We start from the raw sequence: 23679 nt of genomic DNA, 5'->3' as shown, positions 1-23679 counted from the left end.
AATTAGAACTCCTACTGTGAATTATACAGAAAATTGAGTTCAGTCAGAGGAGTTTACAAGTTTCAGTTGCTCAGGGAGAATATTCTTAGAAGAAGTTGCTTTAGCCAGTTATCTTGTTTTCCAAGGCCTTTTTTTAATACATACAACAAGCGTGACTGTAGGCTTGAGCAAGCGAGGAATGTATTTTCTAGTTGGCTGCAATAGCATGACACTGCTGAATTGCTTCTTTCTGACCTGATACACGCAGGTGGGCACAGTAACAGTGCATAGCCGGGAAGTCAAGTCTGAATCTGTTTGCATGTTTGTATAGCCTATGTTTGTTTATGTGCGCAGTGGTGTATTTTAGTGCATTCGGCTAAAGATAGGAGACAGCTTCGCTATAATGGCTGGTTGCCCGCACAGGTGCGTGGCAGCATTCACCTGCCAGCTACTTGTGGAGGTGGTGTCCTCGCTCATGACACATGGTGCTGACTCAGATGGATCAGCCTGCTTGCTCTCCCAGCCTCCCTGTCTGTTTCTGCGTCCTCTATCCTCCGTCCCGGCCCAGCTAAAAGGAACTTCAGTTCAGCACGGAAACGAGCACTGCATGGAAACACTAGCTATTTCCCTGAAATGCAATCCAGAGTAGTGCATATGAGTGTCCTCGCAGTACTGTAGACTCTGTTGCAGTGTCACTCATATTCACTCAGAGAATATTCACAGGAAGGTTAAACCTTAACTTGACTTTTGTGTAATGAGAAAGGAGGGCGGAGAGAGGAAAATGACACGCCCTACTGGCAGTGGTGGAATATAACTCAATAAGCAAGTGTTGTACCTAAGTATAATTTTGAAGTATAATTTTACTGGAGTATTTCCATTTTATGCAACTTTCGAATTTTACTCCAATACAATTCAGAGGCAAATATAGTGCTTTTTACTTCACTGCATTCATTATAAATCTTAAGCTGCTTTGCTAATTTAAATTATTGATACAATGTATAAATAATGTGCTAATTTATAAAATACTATTTTAGGTTAAGCAACTCAGCAATATATAGAGTAAATGAAATTAGCCCTACCTTTACCAGCTGCAACATTTTAAGTCATGACCACATTTATGCATTAATAATTATAACACTAAAATTAAATGATTTGTTTCAACTCCAAAAAGTTAGTCTCTGGTCTACTTTAAAAATGGAAGTTGACTTAATTTGAGAAGACAAACTGAGGTAATTTTGTAATGATTCAATTTGTCTTCTAAAAATTCAGTCAACTTAAAATTTAAGGCAGTCCGAAGCTAATGTTTTAGAGTTAAAACAATTAGTTTATTAACAGTGAATTCAATAATATAATGTAAATGATTTGAAATGGGCCATTCTACATGATGAGTATTTGTTACTTTTTGGTATTTTAACTATATTTTGATGCTATTAGTTTTGTTCTTTTACTTTAAGGAATGTGTCACCAGTTAGGGTCTGCGCAGATGAATGGTCATTTTGCATTATTGATGTTGCAAAATGCGATGGATTTTGGCTCACAGATAGGCAGGTGGGCCCCAGAGAAGGTGGCACAGCCTTTACACTGTTCATCTGCACACATTCCCAACAATGCGGTGACATAGACCTGGATGAAAATTGGCAAAGTAAAATCACTTAATAACTAAACAAATAAAATTGGTAAAGTATTCCTTTAAGTAAGATTTTTTTGCAAAATATTTCTACACTGTACTTTTACTCAAGTACAGGATCTGAATACTTCTTCCACCACTGCCTGTTAGGACAGATTGCGATTCTTTCATGTCATGTTAAATGACATGTGATGTTGGCCCACCGGCAGGGTTCTTCTCTCCTGCTTTGTTTTTGCCCTTTTTCTCTTATTCACAATGTGTCTTTTCTGTGCACCATTCACAGAAACAAGGTTAATACTTAGCAAATAGGCCCTACATGTTGAATAGATATCATCTCCACTAAAACCTTTAACCACATTAATGACATTTAATTAAGGATAGAATCCCGTGTAGGGGATGAGCAATGATTTAGCCTCTTTAATCCACCAAAATGTCCTAGCTGAGGGCTTCAGCAGTGATCACTCCCATCCGTCACACCCGGGGATTACAGCAGGACAGACAGCGATGCACAGCAGAGACATCTTGCTGATTTGACGGAGCTGGGAGCAGAGATGCTGGCTGCGGCAGCTAGAAGTGGAACAAAGGCTGGCACACTGTTGATGGGGATTTGATTCTGTTCAAGGGAAGATTGCTGTTGGGATGATGGCGCCGTGTTGACTTGCAGCTGAGGATTGGATGGAGAAATAGGGGTCAGGGGCATCAAGCGAGGGACTGTTCCTGGCACAGGAGTGAAACTAGGGGAGCTGTGATGAGGACCTGCGAGGCCAGGCTCGGGCTGAGGCTGAGGGACAGGGACTTGGGCTGACAGGCAAGGCCAGGCCGTCAATTCCAAGGCCTGGTCCCCGGTGCTCCAGGCTTCGGCCAAACAGCTAGGCAGGTGTCCAGCTGATCTCACACCCCCACAAGGGAGGAACTGCAGAGCACCAGTCACTGGAGCTGCACAAATTGAAGTGTCATCTCCAGAGTCAAGATGCTCACCAATTTTCTGCATGCGTTGGTGCAGAGTTGGGATTCAGCCAGTGGACAAATGGCTCCAGTTCCGCCTACAGTTTGGGCAAAGGAGACTGTGTTTTGTGTGTGTGTGTGTGTGTGTGTGTGTGTGTGTGTGTGTGTGTGTGTGTGTGTGTATTTCGTCTGCGAGAATGTGACTGTACGAAGCACTGCAGGTCCTCACTCATTGTCCTTGAAGTACAGTCTGTCTTTTGACTGCCCACAATGCAGCACGAAATTGTTTTTCAGAAAAGTTTTTCGATAAAGATAATTAAGCTGAGTAAATGTGAATAGAGTAGGAAAGGTGACATCAATTCGGTTATGAACACCTTTGTTGTGCCAGACTCTTTCGCCTTTAGAAACAAGTGAAACTGAGCAACACATCCTGATATTTAACATTTTCCAGCATCCTATTATCTGTGAAATACAGATCTTTAGGTTATTATATAGATCCTGTCTGACACACCCCTCAGCAATTGGCCGTATCCTGTCATCTCCTGACCTCTGACCTTAAGCGAACATGTGCCGATTACCCAGGGGCTGTGAGGGAGTGTGTGGGAAAGCTGCATCGATCTCACAGGAAAGACTGCAACATCACAAAAGAGAAAGAAGAGAGGGGTAGAGGGGTGGGTCAGACAGGATCTATATAATAACCTAAAGATCTGTATTTCACAGATAATAGGATGCTGGTGTCTCGCGCGGTCTGAAACATTTATTATTCCAAGTCACACAGAGAGAAAAGAGGTGGAGGAGAATAGAAAAAGAGAAGAATCCATTTGGTAAAGTAGATGCAGATCGATAAGACTGGAGGCAGGCAGGCCAGAGTGCAAAGAGGAGGGGTGTGTGTCGCTGAGTATCTGTGATGTGTCTGTGTGTGTGTGTGTGTGTGTGTGTGTGTGTGTGCTTGTGTGCATCAGGCATCCCAGATTACTTTTCCCTGATTGATCCGGCCCAGCATCCGTCTGACCTGTAGGACATTTCGGAGCTCGGAAGATGCTGGTGGAGGTGGAAAGATGGCGAGAGAGAGAGAGAGAGAGAGAGAGAGAGAGAGAGAGAGAGACGGCTAGGAAGAAAGGGAGAGGAGAAAAATAAAAATCAATAGTGCAGAGAGCATTACAGGGAGCTTGACTGGCCGAGAAGCTGAGATAGTAAAGTCGTATTAATCTCTTTGTGTTTCAGTCAGTTTGATAGGAACTCCAATTCAGTATCGCCAACTCTGATTCAGTATCACTTTTGGGGACAGAGAGTTTCAGTTTGAGTTAAGCAGGATCGAATGTGGCTGCTTTACGGTAGCAAAAAAAAAAATCGCTAATATATTTGGGATTATTCTTACAATAAATTAGAAAAAAGTGATGTTCTCCGTCATTCTGTCATTTGAACAAGTCAAATACTGTAAAAAAAAATAAAACTAAGTTGCATAAGGCATAAGGAAATCACTAATAATATATCTGAGGCAAGATGGTGAGACGAAGTCTAACAAGTCAGATGGTTGCATGCTGGCTCCATTTTGTAGCTGCCAGGCAGTGTGTCTATCAGTGGAGAGATCCTGCAGCATACTGTCTACTCCGCAGTCTCTACAGCCTCCATCTATCCTGGCCAAGTCAGGGTAAATTGATTGTCTAAGCTCTGTAAGAGAAGGGGGAGGGAAGCTTGCGCCAGGCCAGCAATATAAAGTGGTGGTTTTATGGGGTAGAAGCAGCAGAGGAGTGACGAAGGTGAAAAGGACAGGGAGAGGAAAAACTCCTTGGTCGTTTAAATTTTAGCTTGCGCTGTAAGAACTGTGGATAAGGAGAGATCATCTTTGAGCATAGTACGAAAGAAAGACCTCTAAAAGAAAGCTGCCTTTTTGACCGTTAGAGGAAAACAAATGTTTACTCCCCTTTCCTCTCTGTAGGCGGGTAAGGCTTGTCCTATTTGACTGCAGCACCCAGACACCATTGGCCGGGAGCCCAAGGAGACAGGAAGCACTTTTGTGGCATCAAATATTAATGGCATTATAGAGTGTATTGATTATATAATAAGTTTTCCCAGCATCTGAGCACCGACTGAAATGTATTCCCTGAATAATTGAAAATGTATCCATGAGCGGTTTTTCATCTCAATGGTTGGTGAATGTAATTGCATCTCACCCTTATTCCAGTGTTATTTGAGATTTTATCAGGAGACGCACGTGTGTGTTCATGTGATAAACGCGAGGACAGTGAGAATATGAAGAAAAATGAAATTGTGTGTGTGTGTGTGTGTGTGTGTGTGTCACGCCTGAGACTGTGTTTGTTTTATTGAATGGTTGAGCATTGAATATTGAGAAGTGAACTGCAGAGACTTAAACGCACTTCTGAGAAATGTAATATTCCTCTCTTTTGCCCCGACATTATGCTCTCTTGCACTATACGTTGGCTGTTGAAATGGAGACTCATATACATCTGCTTGCTGCTTCTTACATTTTTATCACTACATTTGTACATGCTACGATTACACTGCACTGTCTGCTTGCTGCGGCACGTCATTCCCTTCCACCGCGACATAAAATGACGGCTTTGCAGAATGGGTGAAAAAAAATGCTCTTGATGTTTCACCTCTGCCTAACATTTTTCTTTTTTCAGGGTAGCTATTCAACTTTACATTTAACAGCAGGCTATACAGTATGTTGTCTAATATACTGTATGTGGTGACTGCAAACTGTACCTAGTGTGGGTACCTTTGCCCCCTGGTGCTGTCCACTCTTGGCTCTTTGAAAATGGTTATGAATAAAACTCACAGGCCTTGGCACAACTGCATGAGGTTGACCAGCTAAATGCTTGAAAATGTTAATTTATTTTAGAATTTGAATTTAAACTAGGGCTGTCAGCGTAACACGGTTTTTTTTGGTCTTTAAGAGGCTGTACCAGGCTGAGTTTAAAGCTACAGGGATAATACTGGTATCTGAAACTAGAAGACACAAGATATACAGCGATACCAACCACATCATGCATAAATAATACTCCAAAGTTAGGCTAAATTATAGGGATGGAGAAACAGCATGGCCATTTCACAGCGGGCCCTTAACCTCTGACCTCAAGAAATCTGAATAAAAATGGGTTGTCTATGTACTCATGAGTGTCCCCTTCACAGAAATGCTCACTTTATGCTAGTCCCATGCAGTCTTTTGCTGTCATTTGATTCCTAATCTAGACTATCTGGTAAGAAGTGTTTCACCTTGTCAATATGGACTTCATAACTGTTTTGCAATGCAAAATAATGGAACTGTAAAAAAGCTATTAAAAATGTGTTTAATTGCAATTAACCACTGAAATTCTGCGATTAATAATTAACAATTTAAAAAAAAAAAAGTTTGACAGCCCTAATTTAAACCTAAAACCAAATTTGTCCTAGTATTTTTGCACAACCATTATTCAACACTTTTGGCCCTCACCAGACTAAAACAAATGTGGCTCAGCTTGCTATTTCTATATGATCTCCAAAATATCCCAATATTCACCATAACCTGTCAGCTAGTAAAAATAATATTCCCTGTCCTCTTTTCTACCCTGACCTCCCTGCCCCTCTGTATCTTCTTTTTCCCTTTCAAGCTGACAGTTCACTCTCATTTAGACCTCCATTATGCATTCCTGCTCAAGTTTACAAGACACATTGACAACAGAACATGTACAGACTCTCTCTATGCTCCCCCCACCTCTGTCTCTCTCTTTCTTTGAAGTATTGGAAGTGTCTTCCCCATTACTCAGCCCTTGCCTTCCCCCCCCCACTCCCATCTGATCCCTCACTCCCTCTCTTCATCTCTCTGAAGGAGTAAATGAAGGCAGAGGTCATCCCTCCTCTCCTCCTCCTCTCCTGCTAAATTGGCTGCTTGTAGCATCCGTAGATAGCTGCAGGCATTTAAGCCCCCTGCTCTGGAGAGCTAGTGAACAGACTTCCTGCTCATTTGTGGCATTTCTGTCTCTTCAACCACAGGCTTGTTTACCCACAGAGAGCAAGAGGGAAACCCTCATTATAAACTCTGCCAAGGTCATTGCAGTCACCATACCAATCTGCAAGATTCAACATACATATGCAATTTTATTCAAACCATTATGAAGGTGGTTAAATTATTAAAAGTAAAGACAGAAGAAATAATATCAATATCCCTGTTTCTATCTTAGTAATTCCATTTTCAGCATTAAGAAATATTTTAAGGTTGTTCCAATATCAATACCAGTAGCGTAACGACCTCACATACTGCCTAAAATGCTGGTTATACACTGATCCGATACCATGCAATTTATTAGTAAACTTTAGTGTGGCTTCATTCCTCAATGAAACAGCAGTTTTCCCACAAATCAATTCCTCTTCGCTACTCTAAAATAATAGCCTACACAGCTAATTGCCCTGTGCAGGCACTGGCAACTGCTGTTGTAGAGCTGTGAAGGAGAAATTTCCAGTGGAGCTGTCTTATGTTAGCTGTTAGCAAAATATCAGAAATTTGGCAATATTTTACACTGGGTAAAATAAAGCTCTATGGCATAAATTCTCTGTATATATTTCTTTATGTTTCACAAAGGTTTTAACCTGAGCCATGTCATACAATATTGACTACGTCAAGATGCACAAAATTTTCCAGTTATTGCCCTTATTCTGAAAAAGTCAATATTCCGACTAAGCTGTTTACATGGCCAATGAAACTGAATATTCCACTAATATTCTTGTTAATATGCAGCCCTACATACTCTTTTTGACATGACCTAACATGTCATTTATCATATCAAAATATGGAAAAGTGGAACAGCTGGAGGTGCTTTTCATTTTGCTTCTTTGCATCAAAATAGGATTTTCTTCCTGGTTGGTGCTGTGATCTTTGCGTATATCCATCTTTCATAGTAGTGTCTAAACATTTAAATGTAGGTGTGTTTCTTCTACAAACCAGAATCGCAGCCTTGTAAACTGTTGGCTAGTTGGTTTGTGAACAAAGTTTTTAAGACAATTTTAAGAGCTGACCTAAAACAAATAGAGGCCTTGTGCCACAGTTAATATCAGCATATCTGTATGTCTTATTTGGAATATGCTTCATCCTAAAAAGGGCCTTATTTATTTATTGTGTTTTTGACATGACTTAGAATATAGTAAAATTTGGTATAATAGTGGAAAATTAGTGTGCATGTAAACATAGTCAGTGATGGCAATAATTTCACATTTATACAGGGTTAGTAGTATACGGCTATTCTTTTTTTTTTCTTTTTTATGCAAGGTATCTGATTGGTACTTGCTATATGCCAACATGCAAATCCCTGTATTGGAATCAACATCAGGAGGGAAAAACGGTATTGGAACATCTCTAAAAAATTTCAACAATTTGAATCATACAGTTTTTCAAATCTTAACCATCACCCCAATTTATACTTCCCCCAAAACCAAACCACTCATCCCAATCAGTCCATACCAACCAAACACAAAAATCCTGAGCCACCCGTCTTTGTTTTAGTTTGACTGGTAGAAGGACTATAAAGTTGTCGCTGTATTTTAAAGTGAGCCACCATTTTCTCCATCACCCCAACTCCCGCCCCCACTCCCCAAATCCCACTGCAACCCTAACCTTGTAAAGTGAGTGTATGATGTTGACGGTGGGCTGTGCGTCCCTCCCTCCCTGTGCTCCGCTCCATAGGGGTCGACAGAGACACAGTGGCGTCAGGCAGAGCTCCCACAGCTCCAGGGCTGGGCAGAGAAGGGATTGCTGACACAGCCAAAGATGGTAAGGAGACTACTGCTGCCAAATGGATGGTCCAGCCATTTTACACACCCATGAAGTAATATGATCTGATATTGTACTGTGTTCACATAAAAACGCTCTGGTTGGTGATGCTGCTGACTGAGACAGTTGGAGCAGAGATTGATGGAGGGAGGACCGGGGGGTTGCGAGGATAGAGGAAGTTGTGCAGAGATGAGAGAAGAAGCAATATTCAGCTGCTGACGTGTTCACTCATTGTATATGTTTGAGGAAGCCAATACATAATGTTGCACATTTATTTTTCAATGTATATGTACATATTTTTGTTTTAGTATTTATACGACATCCGTTACAAATTAAATGTGTTTTTTAGCTTTCATTAACACGTGCAAAGCTTCACCTGTGGGCTTTTTTTTTAATGGCCCTCCACTTCCTTGCAGACACTTAGAGACTTTTTGGCCTCCCTTCTACTGTGCTAAGCACTTTAGCACTCATCAAAAATCCTAAATTAATCAGTCCCTCCCATGCACTTTGCTTTAAAGTAACTGCAGCTTCAGCACTGTTTGATTCAAACCAGTTAACATTCTTAAAGGTCCAGTGTGTAAGATTTAGGTGGATTTAGTGGCATCTAGCGGTGAGTATTGAAGATTTAACCAGCTGAAACTTCTCCTGGTTAAATTTCCTTCAGTGTTCATTCTTGAGGAGGTTTTTTCCGGTAGCTGAATTATTTACAGAGGTCACTACCTCTTCAAAACAAATGGACCTGGTGATTTTAACCGGTAAAAACACTGAATAAAGCAGTTTCACGTTGAACAGTCTGTGTTTTTAAGACACTTCTTGCTGTGGAGGGCCAACTATAGTGGCTGACAAAAAACATGAATGTTTGGTTTGTCTGTTCCGGGCTACTGTAGAAAAACAAAGCTCATTCTAAGGTAACGAAAACAACAATTCTTATTTTCAGGTGATTATAAACAAAAACATACCTATATTCCATTTTTGCCTTTACAAACTCTAAATCCTACACACTGGACCTTTAAGATGCCAGCTTTAAGAATGACGATCAAGTGTCTTTCAACTTTCAGCAAGCGCTTCTTCTAAATTCTATTTAATAAAATCTTTGCACATTTGTATCATACATTTCCAACCACCAAAAAAACATCTACATGTGTTATTAGAAGCCCAGTGCTGGCTCTGCGTCCTACATAGCCAGCATTACAACATGTGAGAATAAGAAGCTGCATCTCGAGGCTGGGATCTTGAGAGGGCTGTGTGTTGTACCAAGTCAGCAGGACGCACAGTGAGTTCTGTCCGCAGCACTAGGCTCCTCAGTGGGAGAGCAGGGGCAGCCAGAGTGTTCACAACCAACATGAAGTGGACTGCTGAGCAGCACAAATGCTGGTGGGCAGGGACAAGGAGAGGAATATAATTGGCCACTGGGACTCGGCAGGTCCCTGTTAATTAGAGGCAGCCATTTTGGTGGAAAAACTCCTCAGAAAACGTCCCATGGAGTTGAAAGTCTCTCTGACAGAATGGAGCCCAGCAGGGAATGTAAACAGATTTAATAAGGCCCTCTCCAATCAACTCTGTTATGGCTAGATACTATTCTCTCCTTCGTCTCTGCTCTCTTTCTCTCTCTCTCTCTCTCTCCCCCTCTGTCTTCCTCGGTCTGTCTCTGTATCTCTGTTGTGGTAGAGTGGTGAGTGAGTAGGAAAGGATACTGTCAAAAGAACAATTTGCATGCAGCTCTCATCTTGAGAGCTTTTAGACATCTCCCTGTCTGTTTGTTTTCTGCTGTGGGCTTGGGCCATTGTTCTCCCTCTCTGTATGCAAGTGTGCGCGTGAGTATGTGCTCTTCCCCTCACTGCATATGCCACAGTGTGTGAATGCATGGAAGTGTGCGCGTGCATGTGAGCGTGTGTATGTGTGTCTAAAATGAGAGGATGGAAGCAGATTAAAGACTGACATTTTGTTGCTGCTGCTCCTAAACACTTAGATGGAGGAAAAGAAGAGCACGAGATAATAAGGAAATACAGCCTTTTTTTAAAGGTCTTCCTGAAGCCAGAGAAGCGATGGATGCTTCAAGCCCCCGTATGCCATCCCATGAGATTGGTATGGGTATTTAGAGATAGAGATAGTCCCTGTTTTAAGAACTGCGCTTGGATAAAGACCAATGGCTTTCTTAGCTTTTCTGATCTCTTTAAAATGAACTGCACACAGTTTGACTTCTCTTGGTCATGTGATCTGATGGCTGTGAAATAATTATTTGACTATATATTATACTGATGTTGGTGTGAATATATTGGTGGTATTTTTTGGTAACTAAAGAGTAATTTGTTTTCCCGCTGTTCATTTATCATCATTCCTGCTTACTACACGCAGGTAGATAGATAAAAGTAAAGTGATTAAAGCTGAGAAGCACACGCATTGTAAACGTCTAAAACAGTTTTGAAAACTATTTCTGGACAAACTGGGAAATTTTTAAATTCGGCTTTGAGCTGTATTATTAGAACACAGGTCCAGTCTTTTGATAATCCAGAAATAGAGCGAAATAGGACTCGTGTGCCGTTTCTCCTCTGCTAAAACCAGCCCTGCTTCCAAGTGCAGCCTGTCTGCGTGTGCTTAGGAATGGTTAAAAATAGACCGAGAGCTGAATGGTTGAACAGGGGAAAGGGAGAGATCTGAGTGATGACTTTAAAAATTTGATTGAATCAGATTAAAGAATATTTGCATCTTGATTTGGGTTTCAGCATGTTAGGTCATCGCAGTGCTTTTTGGAGCAGTATAATGGGAACTTGTGAGTTTGTGCTAAAATGGACAAGCTTTTTCGACAAATGTGCAAACATATAATACAGGGACTGCAGGACACTCAAAAAATAAAACAATTAGGAAACATTCTGTCCACAGTCAGCTTCTGGACAAGCAAAATTTAAGACGGAATGATGATGAACAGTGTGTCCATCTTCTTTTCCTGTTTTATCTTCCCACCATTTAGTGATTAGATTCAGTCGTCTCCACTCTTTCCATTTGTGAAAACACTGACACTCCCCTCAAACACACATACTCACACATATATGCAACAAAAGCCATTAATTTGATCAAACAAATGTTTTTTATGCAAATGGATGAATAATTTCTCTTTACACATTGCTTTTGTTGGAGAGTAATGTTCACTCAGAATAAGTATTTCTATTAAATATGTATCAGAGTGCTCTGTCGGAAATGCAAAGTGCAACCTCCCTCCTCCGACTTTTGACTCTCCCTCCTTCTCACCTTTTTTTTTTTTTTTTTTTTTTGCTGTTTTCTCACACTTAACACCAAGCTTGCTGTTCCTTTTCGAACACTTTGATCCTAAGATGCTCTGCAAAACCAGATAAGAAAAAGGCGAACTTTCCTCTGTCACAGCAGCAGCATCAGCAGTCAAATAGCTTGCTGAAGGGCTGCCCCTGTTGTTGCCCCCTCCCACAAACCTCAGCAGCTATCAGAGAATCATTTAGAGAAGCCTCTTACTGTCTTCATGAATATAGCTGTTTTTCCTCTCTGTGTCTAGTGTTTGTTGTTTTTCTCAGTGTTTAAAGATGTGGCATGTTCTGTGTACAGTGCGTTCACTATATGTTTACTTTGTGATTCCATATTAAGGTTTAGCAGTGTTTTGACAAATGTTGAAGATGCATCGTGACGTGATTTATTTTTCACCAAGCATTAACACTGTTGTCACTAAACCTACTTTTCAGCCATTTCAGCATGATGTATAAATATTTACTCTTCCTTACAGTACCAAAACAGTTATTAATGATATACAAAATCAAGTTACTTCATCAAATAGATGCAAAATCCTATAAATGAAATAAAGCAGTCTTGCCTTTTGATTTACAACATTGACCACAATAACTCAAATATGGCAGAATCTCTGATGGTTGACACATTTTTGTCACCTTATGTTTAGGGATGCACCACTTGCTTGGATTGCACTGATGTTTACAATTTGGATGATAGCCAGTGCTGATACAGATTTTCTGTTTGTTTAGTTCTTAACCTTAATGATAAAAAGAAAAATAAATCCTCCTACATTACTCCATACTAAGATATGCTTTTCTTTACAAAGATCGGCATCTCTGCCTTGTTGCAGCTCAGTCTATTCCTCTCCTCATCCAAGATATGAGACGCAGAGTTTAACAGCTGCTCACTGAAAGCAAATGTAAAAACAAATAACACACGTGCATGGCACCCACTACCCTCTTAAGTCATGCCATAGTCAGGCCTGGCCAGTAGCTTGTCCGAGTCCAACAGCAAATAACTGACACATTTACCCTGTGCAAAATTGATGCGGCTGATAAAAATTAGCCAGTGCCATTGGTGAATGTTATCTTTTTTGCCAATAGGCCAATGGCAGTCAACAAGGCCGTTATTGGCCAATACCAATGCTCAGTAGATAAGTCGGTGTGTTTGTTTACCCATACTATATATTGGTATGTTTCCCATACAATGTAAAAATTAAGCAATTATTTCCAAAATATAAGAAACATCGTGAATGTTTTATTCTGCAGCTATAATATTTAAATCCCTGTAAGGTAGAATGGCAATTACAAAACAGTGATATACTGTAGGTACAGAGCTGGTTGAAAACCTTCCAAATGTCTTGAAATACACCTTTAAAAGCCCTTTTCACCCAGACTGCGGATTTGACTTAATGCAACAAAAGTCATGCTTTTTCAAAAATTAATTTTGAAAATGACCACTTTGTCAGAGTGTCTCAAAGTATGCCTTGCTACATATTCAGTGTTCCAAATAGCTAAAGACAGTACAGAAGCCTTTGTTAATGAACGCCATCCCTCTCCTTTTTCCTCCCTGCATTTTCGCTCTATGGTTCCTCTCCCTCTTTCCTCCTCCTCTCTGCCCTGCTCCAGATCATTAGTAACATGGAGGCTCCAGTGACAAATGGCCCCAGCGGCGGAGGCACCACAGCCAACGGTCCGACCACCAACAGCCGCGGCTGCCCCTCACCCATGCAGACTGGCCCAACAAACGACGACAGCAAGACCAACCTCATTGTCAACTACCTGCCCCAGAACATGACCCAGGAGGAGTTCCGCAGCCTGTTCGGTAGCATCGGCGAGATTGAGTCCTGCAAGCTGGTTCGCGACAAGATCACAGGTACAGACTGGAAACTTTTCATGTTGCATTGGGGTATTTCTGCTTGTGTGTCCCAAAATATCAACTTTTCATGAACTAAGAAATCTGCTTAGCCCTCACATCATTTGAGGTGTATCCAATAGGTTTTGAAAAGATAGACTTTGTAGGATTTCTCAGCCCATACAGGAGCATGTATTTCCCTGAAGTAAAAATGTGAAAATCACACTAAAGTGAAGTCAAAAGGCTTTCAGTGACAATTTGATGCACTCACGAGCAGAAGTTGGGAGAAATGAATGTAGTACACCGTCTGAAGATTTGGTAGTCCCAACAGGCAATTCCTCCAAAGGAAAGAGGAAAGGGATAAGCACAAGGTGAGCCACTATCCTGAGCTCCCCGAGAGCTGGAAGGGATTTAGATGCTTGCTTTCTATTCTGACTGTTTTAACTGGCCCAATCCTGGCAGTTTAAGAATGGACTCCCTATTCACTAGATCAGCCCGCTTTTAAAGTATAATACTCAACAGACCACATATTTTAAAGTTATTTGTAATCTATGTTTTTTCTCAAGAGCATTTTTTAAAACAAATTCATGTTCATGAAAATTGTTAAGTCCACAGCAAATATGCCAGTTCAGCATAACACATCCATAGTATAGGAACACAAAATTCATTCTTGGCTCAATCATCCATCACCCCAATAAGCACCATCAATAAGTAGGATTCGAAAGGGTGCTTAGTCCCTGGAGTTATGCAGGAAGCTTTATATTTAGAAAAGCTGGAAAGGAAACATGAGTAAATAAAGAAGAGAAGGGGGTTTAGGAATTGATAAGCTTATACAGATTGTATTATTGACATAGATTCAAAGACAGAAAGATGAAAAATAGCGAGTGAAAATACATTATTAGTTTGAAGCTTCTGAAAGGAACTTCAAGTGATGTTCCTACACTTTTTAGGATTTTTTAGCCCCTATTACATTACCTATTTAAGACGGAAATTGTATGCGAGTATTCTGCCTCAACGCTCTTTGTAAAAGGACCAATTGCAGAATAGGGGGTTGTCTGGCCTTCAAGCTGACAGTGGTGGTAGTAATAACACACAATTGACATCTGTGTAAACAGGATATCCGTCACGAGGGGACCATGGACGGGACAGGTGTGACATTTTAAAGACGTATTACGTGTGCGACCCACCGCAGGAAATTTGAAAAACAGCTAGCAGCACATAGCTGCTAAATCAGAGAAAAAAAATAGCCATCAAAAAGTATCCGCAATTGGGGAGACAGTGAGGTCCAGGAGCTTCGTTCCTCCAAGTGGAGGGCAAGATCACCCACAATATAATAGAGATGTTAAATGATTATTACTGGCACATTATGCCTTTATTATTGTTTAGAAAGCGCGTCCGATTTTTATGTTACATGCCACAATAGAGGTAGACGCTGTTGTATTTCACAACACACCCGACACGCCTCTTTTGCTTCAGGGATGCTGGCATACTTTCTAAAATCACACACTGGAGCAGCATGTTGCTGCTTCTGTGTAAAAATGCAAAGTCAGCATAAAGAAGGGTCTTTGTAGCAGCCCTAAAGCGCAATCTCTGTGTAAAAAGGGCTTAGCGGTAATCTATATATTACTTCATTTTGTGTTTGTGTTCACCTTTCACAAACTTTTTTGTCATGTTTGCCTTTATAGTTAAATAACGGTAGACTGGTAAGAACAAGGAAATAGAGGCAGGCGTGATGAAGCAGACAGCTTATGTGACTGCTGCTGAAAGATTAACGGTAGGTGTAGATACAACAGCACGCTGTGTGTTGAATGTAGACACACGTTAGGAATTAAACATGCAATGAATAGCACATGTGTGTGCACAAGCCCTGCAGTCCGACATCATTCCAAACAATTCGAGTGTTTCAGAGGAGTCATTGCTTGTATTGTCTCCTACAAGGAGAAATCCATCTCTGCCCTCTGTGTGTGTGTGTATGTGTGTGCGCGTGCATGCGTGTATGTGTTCAAGCGCTGTGAGTCAGCAATGCAGCAAAGTGCCACATGTTCTCCAGAGGTGTTTAAATTAAGCAGCACTTCGCGGTGCTAATCATGGCTGTAATCTGGGCGTAGTGGCTGTGTGGGTGGCCATACAGCAGATGGATCGGGGGGGTTGGGGTGGTGCGGCTCTGTGATAATGCTCCATAATGGCTTTCATTTTAGATCCTACTTACTGACACTCTTCTCCTGATAATCTCATTAAAGAGCACCAGGCTGGCAGGCAGTGTAGATCACCGAGCCATTCTCAGATAGCAGGCAAGGAGAGGAGAGTAAACACACACATGCACGGATATATAAGCAAGCATAATCACCGAATTAGATTTCTTGTAACAGATTAAGAGCAACCAAAAGGCCAATAGCGATGACAATTTAGACTGTAAACCAAAAATGGCCACTAGCCCAGCCGTTCCTGCCTCCGTCTGTTCTCTGAAGCATATTCTGCAGCACTACAGCTCCTCTCTAGGACCATCTTTCGCTTCCTCTGTAATGGGCCACAAAATGGAGCCTGAGAGTCAGAAACACCAGGATAATGGAGGACGGTGTGTACAAAAATAACACCGGGATACCACATGCTATCATCATCACCATCACCATGTTCTCTCTCCTCCCGATTTTCCCCTTAAGTATGATTTGCCAAGCAGCAGCGAGGAACCAAGCAGATATTTGGAGGGAGTTTAAAAAACAGAATTGCTGTAAACCTGCTCGGGCCCTAAATGCGGAATCTGAGAGAGGTAGAAGTGTTTGTTCGCTCACTTCTAAACCATTTAGGGTACTTCTCTGCTCTGCACTACAAGGTCTCTCTGATGACTTAGCATCAACGCAAAAAGTTATAAATAAATCCTGCCCTCCCTCCGTCTCCCCCTGTGGCGTATGCCTGTTTTGCTCTCCCATGGGTGCAATTTCCTCGTGCAAACTTTTAGGCTAACAAAGCACAGATCCCCTCTTCTAGCGGAGAATGCCAAGAGGCTTTATACTCTCTAACATTCATCCAAATCATTAACAGAGTAAGCCAGGTTTATAAGCAGGAGGGGTAAAGAGAAGGATGGTGGGAAGAGTAGAGAGAACACCAGTTTTTGAGGCTGATATGTACAACTGTACCGTTTTCCCGTCTGTCATAAATATCTTGGAATTCATGTAAGAAAGATCAACTAGACATTTGTATCTGAGTGAGTCAAGAGTAAGAAAGGAAAGGACATTTTTCAGCATGAAACTTCAGAATGTCTTGAGGATAGTTGGAGTGCTCTGTAGCTACACATTATTCGTATTGATGGGAATATTAAGGTTGTCATATTGTATTATGCAGTGTGAAGAGTATGAAGAGTAGAGAACAAAGTTTGAGAATTTAAATACATTCACTGACTGGAAATCCTTTTTTTTTTTTTAATTTTGATAATAATTTCAATATTTTATCATGTAAAAATTGAAGTATTCCGACCAATAAAATTATTATTCAGTCTTTTAGTGTACATGCAAGAGTGGTTACATTTAGCTTTGTACATTGGTTGGAGCTGTACTTGAAGTGCAAACTAATACAATGCTTCCGAACCAAAGACACTATTAACATGCCAACAAAGTATAAAGATGTGTTACTGCCATACAGCATCTCGGCCTTCTTAGATACTAACATTAAAGACATCACCCAATAATCTAAATTTGTCAGCTGTTTCCTTACTTTAAAAAATAGAAAATAAAATAAACAAACAAATAAAACAAAAAAACATCTAATGCCCCTTTTTCCACCAACATGGAACCGGTTCTGTTCCAGTTTTTTACATTTAATTTTGACCTGTTCAGAGCATTTCAACCAAAACTCAATTAGTTCAAAACCAAAAATGTTTGTTCTCAGCCGGAACCAAAAACAGCAGCTTTTCTGCGACATGAAGTGTGAACCTTGACGACATCAGTGAGTATGTCATATTCTAAAGATTAGAAAGAGACGGTGGAGAAGTCAAGTGAGAAATCGAGTGTGCAGTGGTCTCATAAAAAGTTGGCTCTTTTTTTTGGGGGGGGCAGAACAAAACAGTTGTTCTACCCAAAAAACAGGCTGCAGTTCACAGGTGATCAATGTAATTCATGATTTTGCTTCTACTGTTGTGCATTGTACAACACCCTCTGTTGATGACACATCCTTTACTACAACGGTTCAGTGCAAAACTGGTAGAAATGTGGGCTGGTTTGCTAGAAAGCACTAAGGTGCCAAGAATCCTCAATGGAACTGGTTTAATAACCAAAGCTCATTTGGTGGAAAAGGAGTATAAAAGAAAAAATAAATCAACAGTCCACATTGTAGATCCTGTGGCCTAATAACAAATACCAAACTTAATGGAAACATATGCCGCCTGAAAAGATCCTGTAGAATACGAGTTTGTTTTTGCCAGGAGACAAATTTCAAAGTAAAAAAACAGCATTTAGTTTGATTTTTGCGTGGTCTTTACCCACCTACAGCAACCCACAGCTTTCCCATGGGCGTGCGCGACACATAAACATGTGAGACTTTAAATGAGGATGCAAACCAATGCAACAATGGGAGGCAATGCAGGGAGAAGAGATAAAATTACCATCAAGGTTAAGATGTTTCCACTTTAGGGATTTAGACTTTTAGTCCTGAACATGGGAAATATATTGTAATATTCACAATTACAGGTAATCGTGAAGTTGTATAGCACCCCAAATCCTCCCCATAATTCAAACCATGGCTTTACTATTTTATATTCAGACAAATGCACTCAATCATTCATCAGTATTTGCTTGCTTGAACATCACAAATATCAGTGTTTGCAGCTTAACTGACCTGTGAGTGTTTGCAGATGAGGTGTGAGCATATGAGCCTCTCAGAGGTAGGAGAGACAGACAGGTCCTTAGCTTCCTGTGGACTTGCTCCTGTCAGCTCCAATGACGCCAGCATGGCGTGAGGCTCGAGTGGGTACGGGCAGGCGTAGACACTCCAGCTCCGTCTGTCACCCTGGCTGACTTCAGCTGGTCGAAAAAGCCACCTCTGGGTGTCTTCCTTGCTCCACACACGCCTGCATGCCCGCTCGCGCAGCTACCGCTGCCTGGTGCTCTCATAACACGGCAGGGACATGCAGGTTAATCTTTTATTTAAGGCTAGCTTACACGCACCTAGCTGCAGCCCACACACACTTCTACATCAGCCCCAGGCCTCCACCTGTGAATGTCCTGTCTGCCTCTTAAAGAGACGATACCTTAAATGCTTCGCTGTTTGAATTAAGTGTGTATACTGTAGTAGCTTTTACATTTGTCCTTCTGCATTTCAGAGAGACAGCTACATGTACAAATGCTTTATGTCAAGGACGTGACGGCTCTGAGATGCTGTGCACTATACATGGTTCCACTTATAGCTCTCTCTTTTCATCCTGTCTTCCTTTAAAAGAAAGCAAGATGTCTATTTAAGCTGCAAATTGCCAGTCTGAAACCTCATCCTGAGCAACAGCGAAGGCATCCACACCTCACTGAGACGTTAGAAAAAACAGGCATACCCTTATTGCGAGCTGAGAAAAATTGATGTGGACTTTGCAATATACTGAATCAGCACTCACATGCCTATTCACACACAGAAATAGATTGACTGATCCTTGTCAGGAAGTCATTTTTCGGGATAATTTTTCTGCATCAGCTGCATTTCTGCTGGAGAAATGAATGCATTTGTTTTCATAATGACACGGAGAAAAAGGAAATGGCTTTTCATGCTGGAACAAGAATTGATTGCATTGGGGAAATTGTGTGTGTGTGTGTGTGTGTGTGTGTGTGTGTGTGTGTGTGTGTGTGAGGGGGGTGTTTGGACAAGCTTTTTTTGGGATTGTCATGTTGTGCCAATAATTACAGTAGCCAAAAGCTCAGTAGTCTTACTTTGTATAGATAGATAGGATGTTTTACTGGTCTAGTAAACAGTTCTGGCCGCCTGTGTCACCTTTTTGCTCATGTAGACCCGGCTTTTTCTAGAAATAGAATGGATAGAGAGGACATGGAACTGTTTTCCATGGTTATTTGACTATTACAAAAGAAGATTAAGATTGTTGTTAATTGTTATGATGACAATGCTCGTTAGTGGGGCTGCAAAGTGTCTCACACTCACTCGTTTGAGAACTTTGTTTGAGCCTATTTTTACACCTACTTTCCGCATTTAACAGAAAAATGCAACGGTACACCAACTTGAATGGTAATAAAAAAATTCAATCATGCAGTTCTGCTAGACTTTATGAAAATTTATTGCACCAAATGAATCAAATCCCAATAATGAAACAAGTCATTTCACGGGGCTTGTGATGCTAAAAAAATGTATCCACTGATTTACAGGCATCTCTTTCCCAAAGTAAGTCTATAAGAAAAAGTCTTTTTGGTATCACATGATGGACCTTGATGGTGAAGTTCCACAACTGACCACTATGTAAAATTGGTCTAAGGTCATGTGCCGTTCCTGGTTTCTGCTTTTGCTTATTGCTGGCTTTTGCTTATTGCTGGCTTAAAGCCACAAACTCACCTTTTCATAATGGAAACAGCCGCTTTTTAGTTCACACTGATGAAATAATCCTCTTATCTACATCAAAATCTGTAAAGACGTAGTCCCAGTGCACACTGACTGAAGCCTTTGGTGCACACTACTCTAGTCACCTTCCATGTGTTGGTTTTCTACATGGAATCTGGGGAGCTGATAGTGACAATGTAGCAAGCCAAGCAGATGTTGGTAATGAAAAATAGATGGACTGTGATGTCAGATGTGGAGTAGTTCAAGCCGGAGCACCTCTGACAGACAGCAGCTTCAGTACCATGCGATTGCCTGCTGTGAACTCAGTTCTTACATAAGGACAGGTATACCTTATTCATATACTGTAGGAGCAAAAAAAAAAAACCCTCTCAGGTTTGCTGGATTTGGCTTCCTTCGCACGCACAGGCCCGTGGTTCAGGCAGCACACTTCCATTAGTCTCATTGTCGTTCCATTTTTGTTATGGAACATCAAGTGCACCCACAAGTATTGCAAACATAAAATATGCATCTAACCCTGATCTGCGAGGACAGGCGGGTGGAGCTTAGCTCCTGCACAAGGTCTGTCAGTCTAACGTGGAGCAGATCAAATATTCACCATATAAACCTCAGTTTACCCACAACTCTTTGTTGCTACTGAAATATACATTGACGACACGCTCAGGAGCAAAGTGGATTCTCTTTGTACTTCAGAATGCAAGTCGAGCCGTTTTCGCATCATTGCTGGAGTGATGGGAACTAAACTTGCCATCACTCCTCAGTTGTCTTATGATGAGTCCCATTTACACCTTTCAAAACACCGAAACAACACAAATGTTGTTCTGTGTGGTGACAAACATACTTTTTAAAAAATCCTTACTGAAATCATGCCGAGGGTGATCTGGTGCAGTGTTTATATCTCACATACAGGCTGCATTTATCTGAACTGGGAATGGGCTGAAGGCTGGAGATAGCGTGAACAAAGCTGACAGGGAAAGAGATGAAAAAAGGATTTGACATCTCCAAAGCCAGGTATTAAGAGAGCTGCCAGGCTCAGAAGTGCAGACACAAGCAGGCAGACACACATTAAAGTTTCAAAGTCCCAGGTCCCGAGAATGTCCTGTCCCTCCCCTCTTAGCACCCCCCCTCAATCTCCTCCTCCTCCCTTCTGCTTAGGACCCAGAATTGGACGCTCTGAGAGCTTGCATGGCTGCACTGCTCCTCCTGTGACCCTCACTTCAGACTGCCTCTGTCCTCTCTCATTCCACTCTGAGTGCCCTTTACATGAACACAGGCTGTCCCACGTGTCAGCCTCACATCCAGAGGCTGGATGTGCCTCAGGGCTGGTTCCTCACTCTCTGACCCTCTACCCTGAGTGCACTGTACCTGTGCAAGATGGTCCCTTTGTCCCCAGCATGTGTGCTGCAGGGCTGGGGATGGACGGCTCAGGGCTTATGGGCCCGCTCATCCTGCGCTCTCACAGGGAGTCCAAGCAGGTGCAGCAGAGTAGGCACCCGCAATCCTGACGTAACAGGGTTATCCAAGACTTAAAGGGGCTTCTCTGTCTGTCAGCTTGCTTTCTATTTCTCAGCTGTAAAGCCAGCCAAGCAGCCCACACACTGCAGGCTGCAGTCCGCTGGCCCTAAGGCTCAGGGAGCCACCACGAGGGGGTGGTTTACGTGTGTGTGTTTGTCCCTGAGCTTCTACGTGGGCAAGTGTGTGTCTATGTGTGTGTGTTGGTGGAAGCAGGGCCTTGGGAACTGAGAGTGGGAGCCTCCTGACTGCAACTGTGGCTGCTACCTTGGCAACCCAGGAGGGAAAGATGTGTTGAATGAGTGAGTGGGAGAGGGATCTACAGTAGATGCATGTGTGCGGGGGACGTGGCTCTGTTTATGAATTTAGTTATTTGAGCAGGCTCGATACATGCCACATGATATGCTCCAACTGTACTGCTAGTATTTGAGGCACGGTGCTCTTTTGTTCTCCTCGTGTTGATCTTTTTTGCAAACTCACTCAACTCCCTCTGCTTATTTCTTAAGGAGTTGACCCGCTTTAAGGTAAGTGAAGTGTATTTTGACATGAAGCTGGTGACAGGGCACCTTTTCAAATGTTGGGGAGCGCTGGCCCATCAAAAATAGCACTACCTCAAGTTGCTTCAGCAGCAAGGGGCAAAATGTCAGACGATGAGACAGGATGGGAGCAGTGAGTGTGACACATTTATTTTGACAAATTGAAATGGGTTTTTTTCTCCCCTTCGCCTCATCCTAAAATGTCGCTAAATTCAAGACTGACTGAACGGATTTCTGTTTCTGGGGAGAAGTGGCCACTCCTCTCAAGGTGTGTTAGCATCACCGGCTCGTAGCGCTGATGATCCCTGAAAGCTGCAGCTCCCCCTCACCCCTTTGATGCTTCTGTTCTCTCGTGACGTTCTGAACGACAGACAGACTCCACAGCTGACAAAGTGTGGAACTGTGGGAACAACTAGCAGTGTTTTATAGATAGCCTTTAAAGATAATATTTTTCATCAGATTTTTTCAAATGAATGCAAAGCTGTGTCCATTTGTTGGGCAGTGTGTACTACACAAAGATCTACACGAAAAAATGTTGCCTCTTTAGCAGCTCTCTGGCGTGGGTTGAGGTGCTATACACCAAGAACTTTTGAAGTTGCTGTATGGTTCTTTACAGGTTTTCTGTTTGTCCCAGTTTAGTAAACTAAGCTGTAGAACCAACAGAGACATTTTGTAGTTCTTGTATAGACAGATGCACAATGTTAATTTACCATTACGTCTTGGTAGGAAACCCGCTTGTTATCTACATAAAAACATTGCTAAACAGACACTGCCTCAATTGCTTAGTTTTTAGCCACCTAAAAAAAGTCAGATGTCAAAAATAAGTATTAATTTAAGTGTACAATATATTTTGAAGATTTTTTACCACTTTATCTAGCCAGACAGCCCTTTTCCGACAGCTAATTTCTGCCATTATATCAAAGCCACTTGACTACATTGACAAAAATAAAAAGTAGTTTTATTTAGCAGAATACTGAATTTATTGGTCTACCATTGCCTTGATTGGTTACTCTGTAAGGTAGAGTAGTGCAAATATTCAGATGTCCACAGGAGTACATTACTTAACTTCCAAGCCAGTGTTTGGTTTATCAAAAATGATATGAAAGCAACACAGTATGTAAATAGGCTGGAGCCTACAAACAGTGTATTTCCAGAGGATAACATATCAAAACTGTGGCATTCAACCTATTCTGCCCCATATGCACAGAAATATTCCAGGTTTGAAAAGGCAACGTATTATGTTTCTCCGTAAGCATTAAGTACTGGATTCTGGACCAGGTCAGTCAATATTTGAGAGACATGGTTAATAATGATTCATATTTTAAGTAAAAGTTACTTAGCATAGCAGCATATTGACTTATTTATAGTACTATCTGTTATCATTCAATCAAAAATTTAAAAACAATCAGCATTATTTAACAAAGGTGCTGCATACCACCTTTAAAATGTGGGTGCCATATAGCATAATAAAAGGTTCACCTACGATTACGAGCCAAAGAATTGCTTTTAGGTTGTGTTTAGCAGCATTTTTGTTCAGTTTAAAATACATAAACTGCACAGAAACAGGAGATAAAGAAGTGAATAATATGACATTAAATTTGAACATGTTGGCAGTTGTTTCACCTCTACAGAACATCTCAGCCCCAAAGTAAAACATTATAATATCTGTT

The 23679-nt window shown here is 41.5% G+C and overlaps 1 protein-coding gene across 6 annotated transcripts in view; it reads left to right on the top strand.

Annotated features, from left to right (window-relative positions):
- elavl4 (ELAV like neuron-specific RNA binding protein 4) overlaps positions 1-23679 on the top strand; it is a 91996-nt gene that overhangs the window by 27131 nt on the left and 41186 nt on the right. For 5 of the 6 annotated variants that reach the window (XM_042513796.1, XM_042513773.1, XM_042513788.1 and 2 more), the window contains exons 2-3: positions 8232-8318; positions 13199-13445. In XM_042513796.1, the coding sequence (XP_042369730.1) occupies positions 8232-8318; positions 13199-13445 (334 nt within the window). The remainder of the gene's footprint in view (positions 1-8231; positions 8319-13198; positions 13446-23679) is intronic. The other variant, XM_042513803.1, reaches the window with a different exon arrangement.

This window comes from Plectropomus leopardus, chromosome 3 (assembly GCF_008729295.1).
Source record: "Plectropomus leopardus isolate mb chromosome 3, YSFRI_Pleo_2.0, whole genome shotgun sequence".
Lineage (NCBI taxonomy): Eukaryota > Metazoa > Chordata > Actinopteri > Perciformes > Serranidae > Plectropomus > Plectropomus leopardus.
This window is presented reverse-complemented; position numbering and strand designations above follow the sequence as displayed.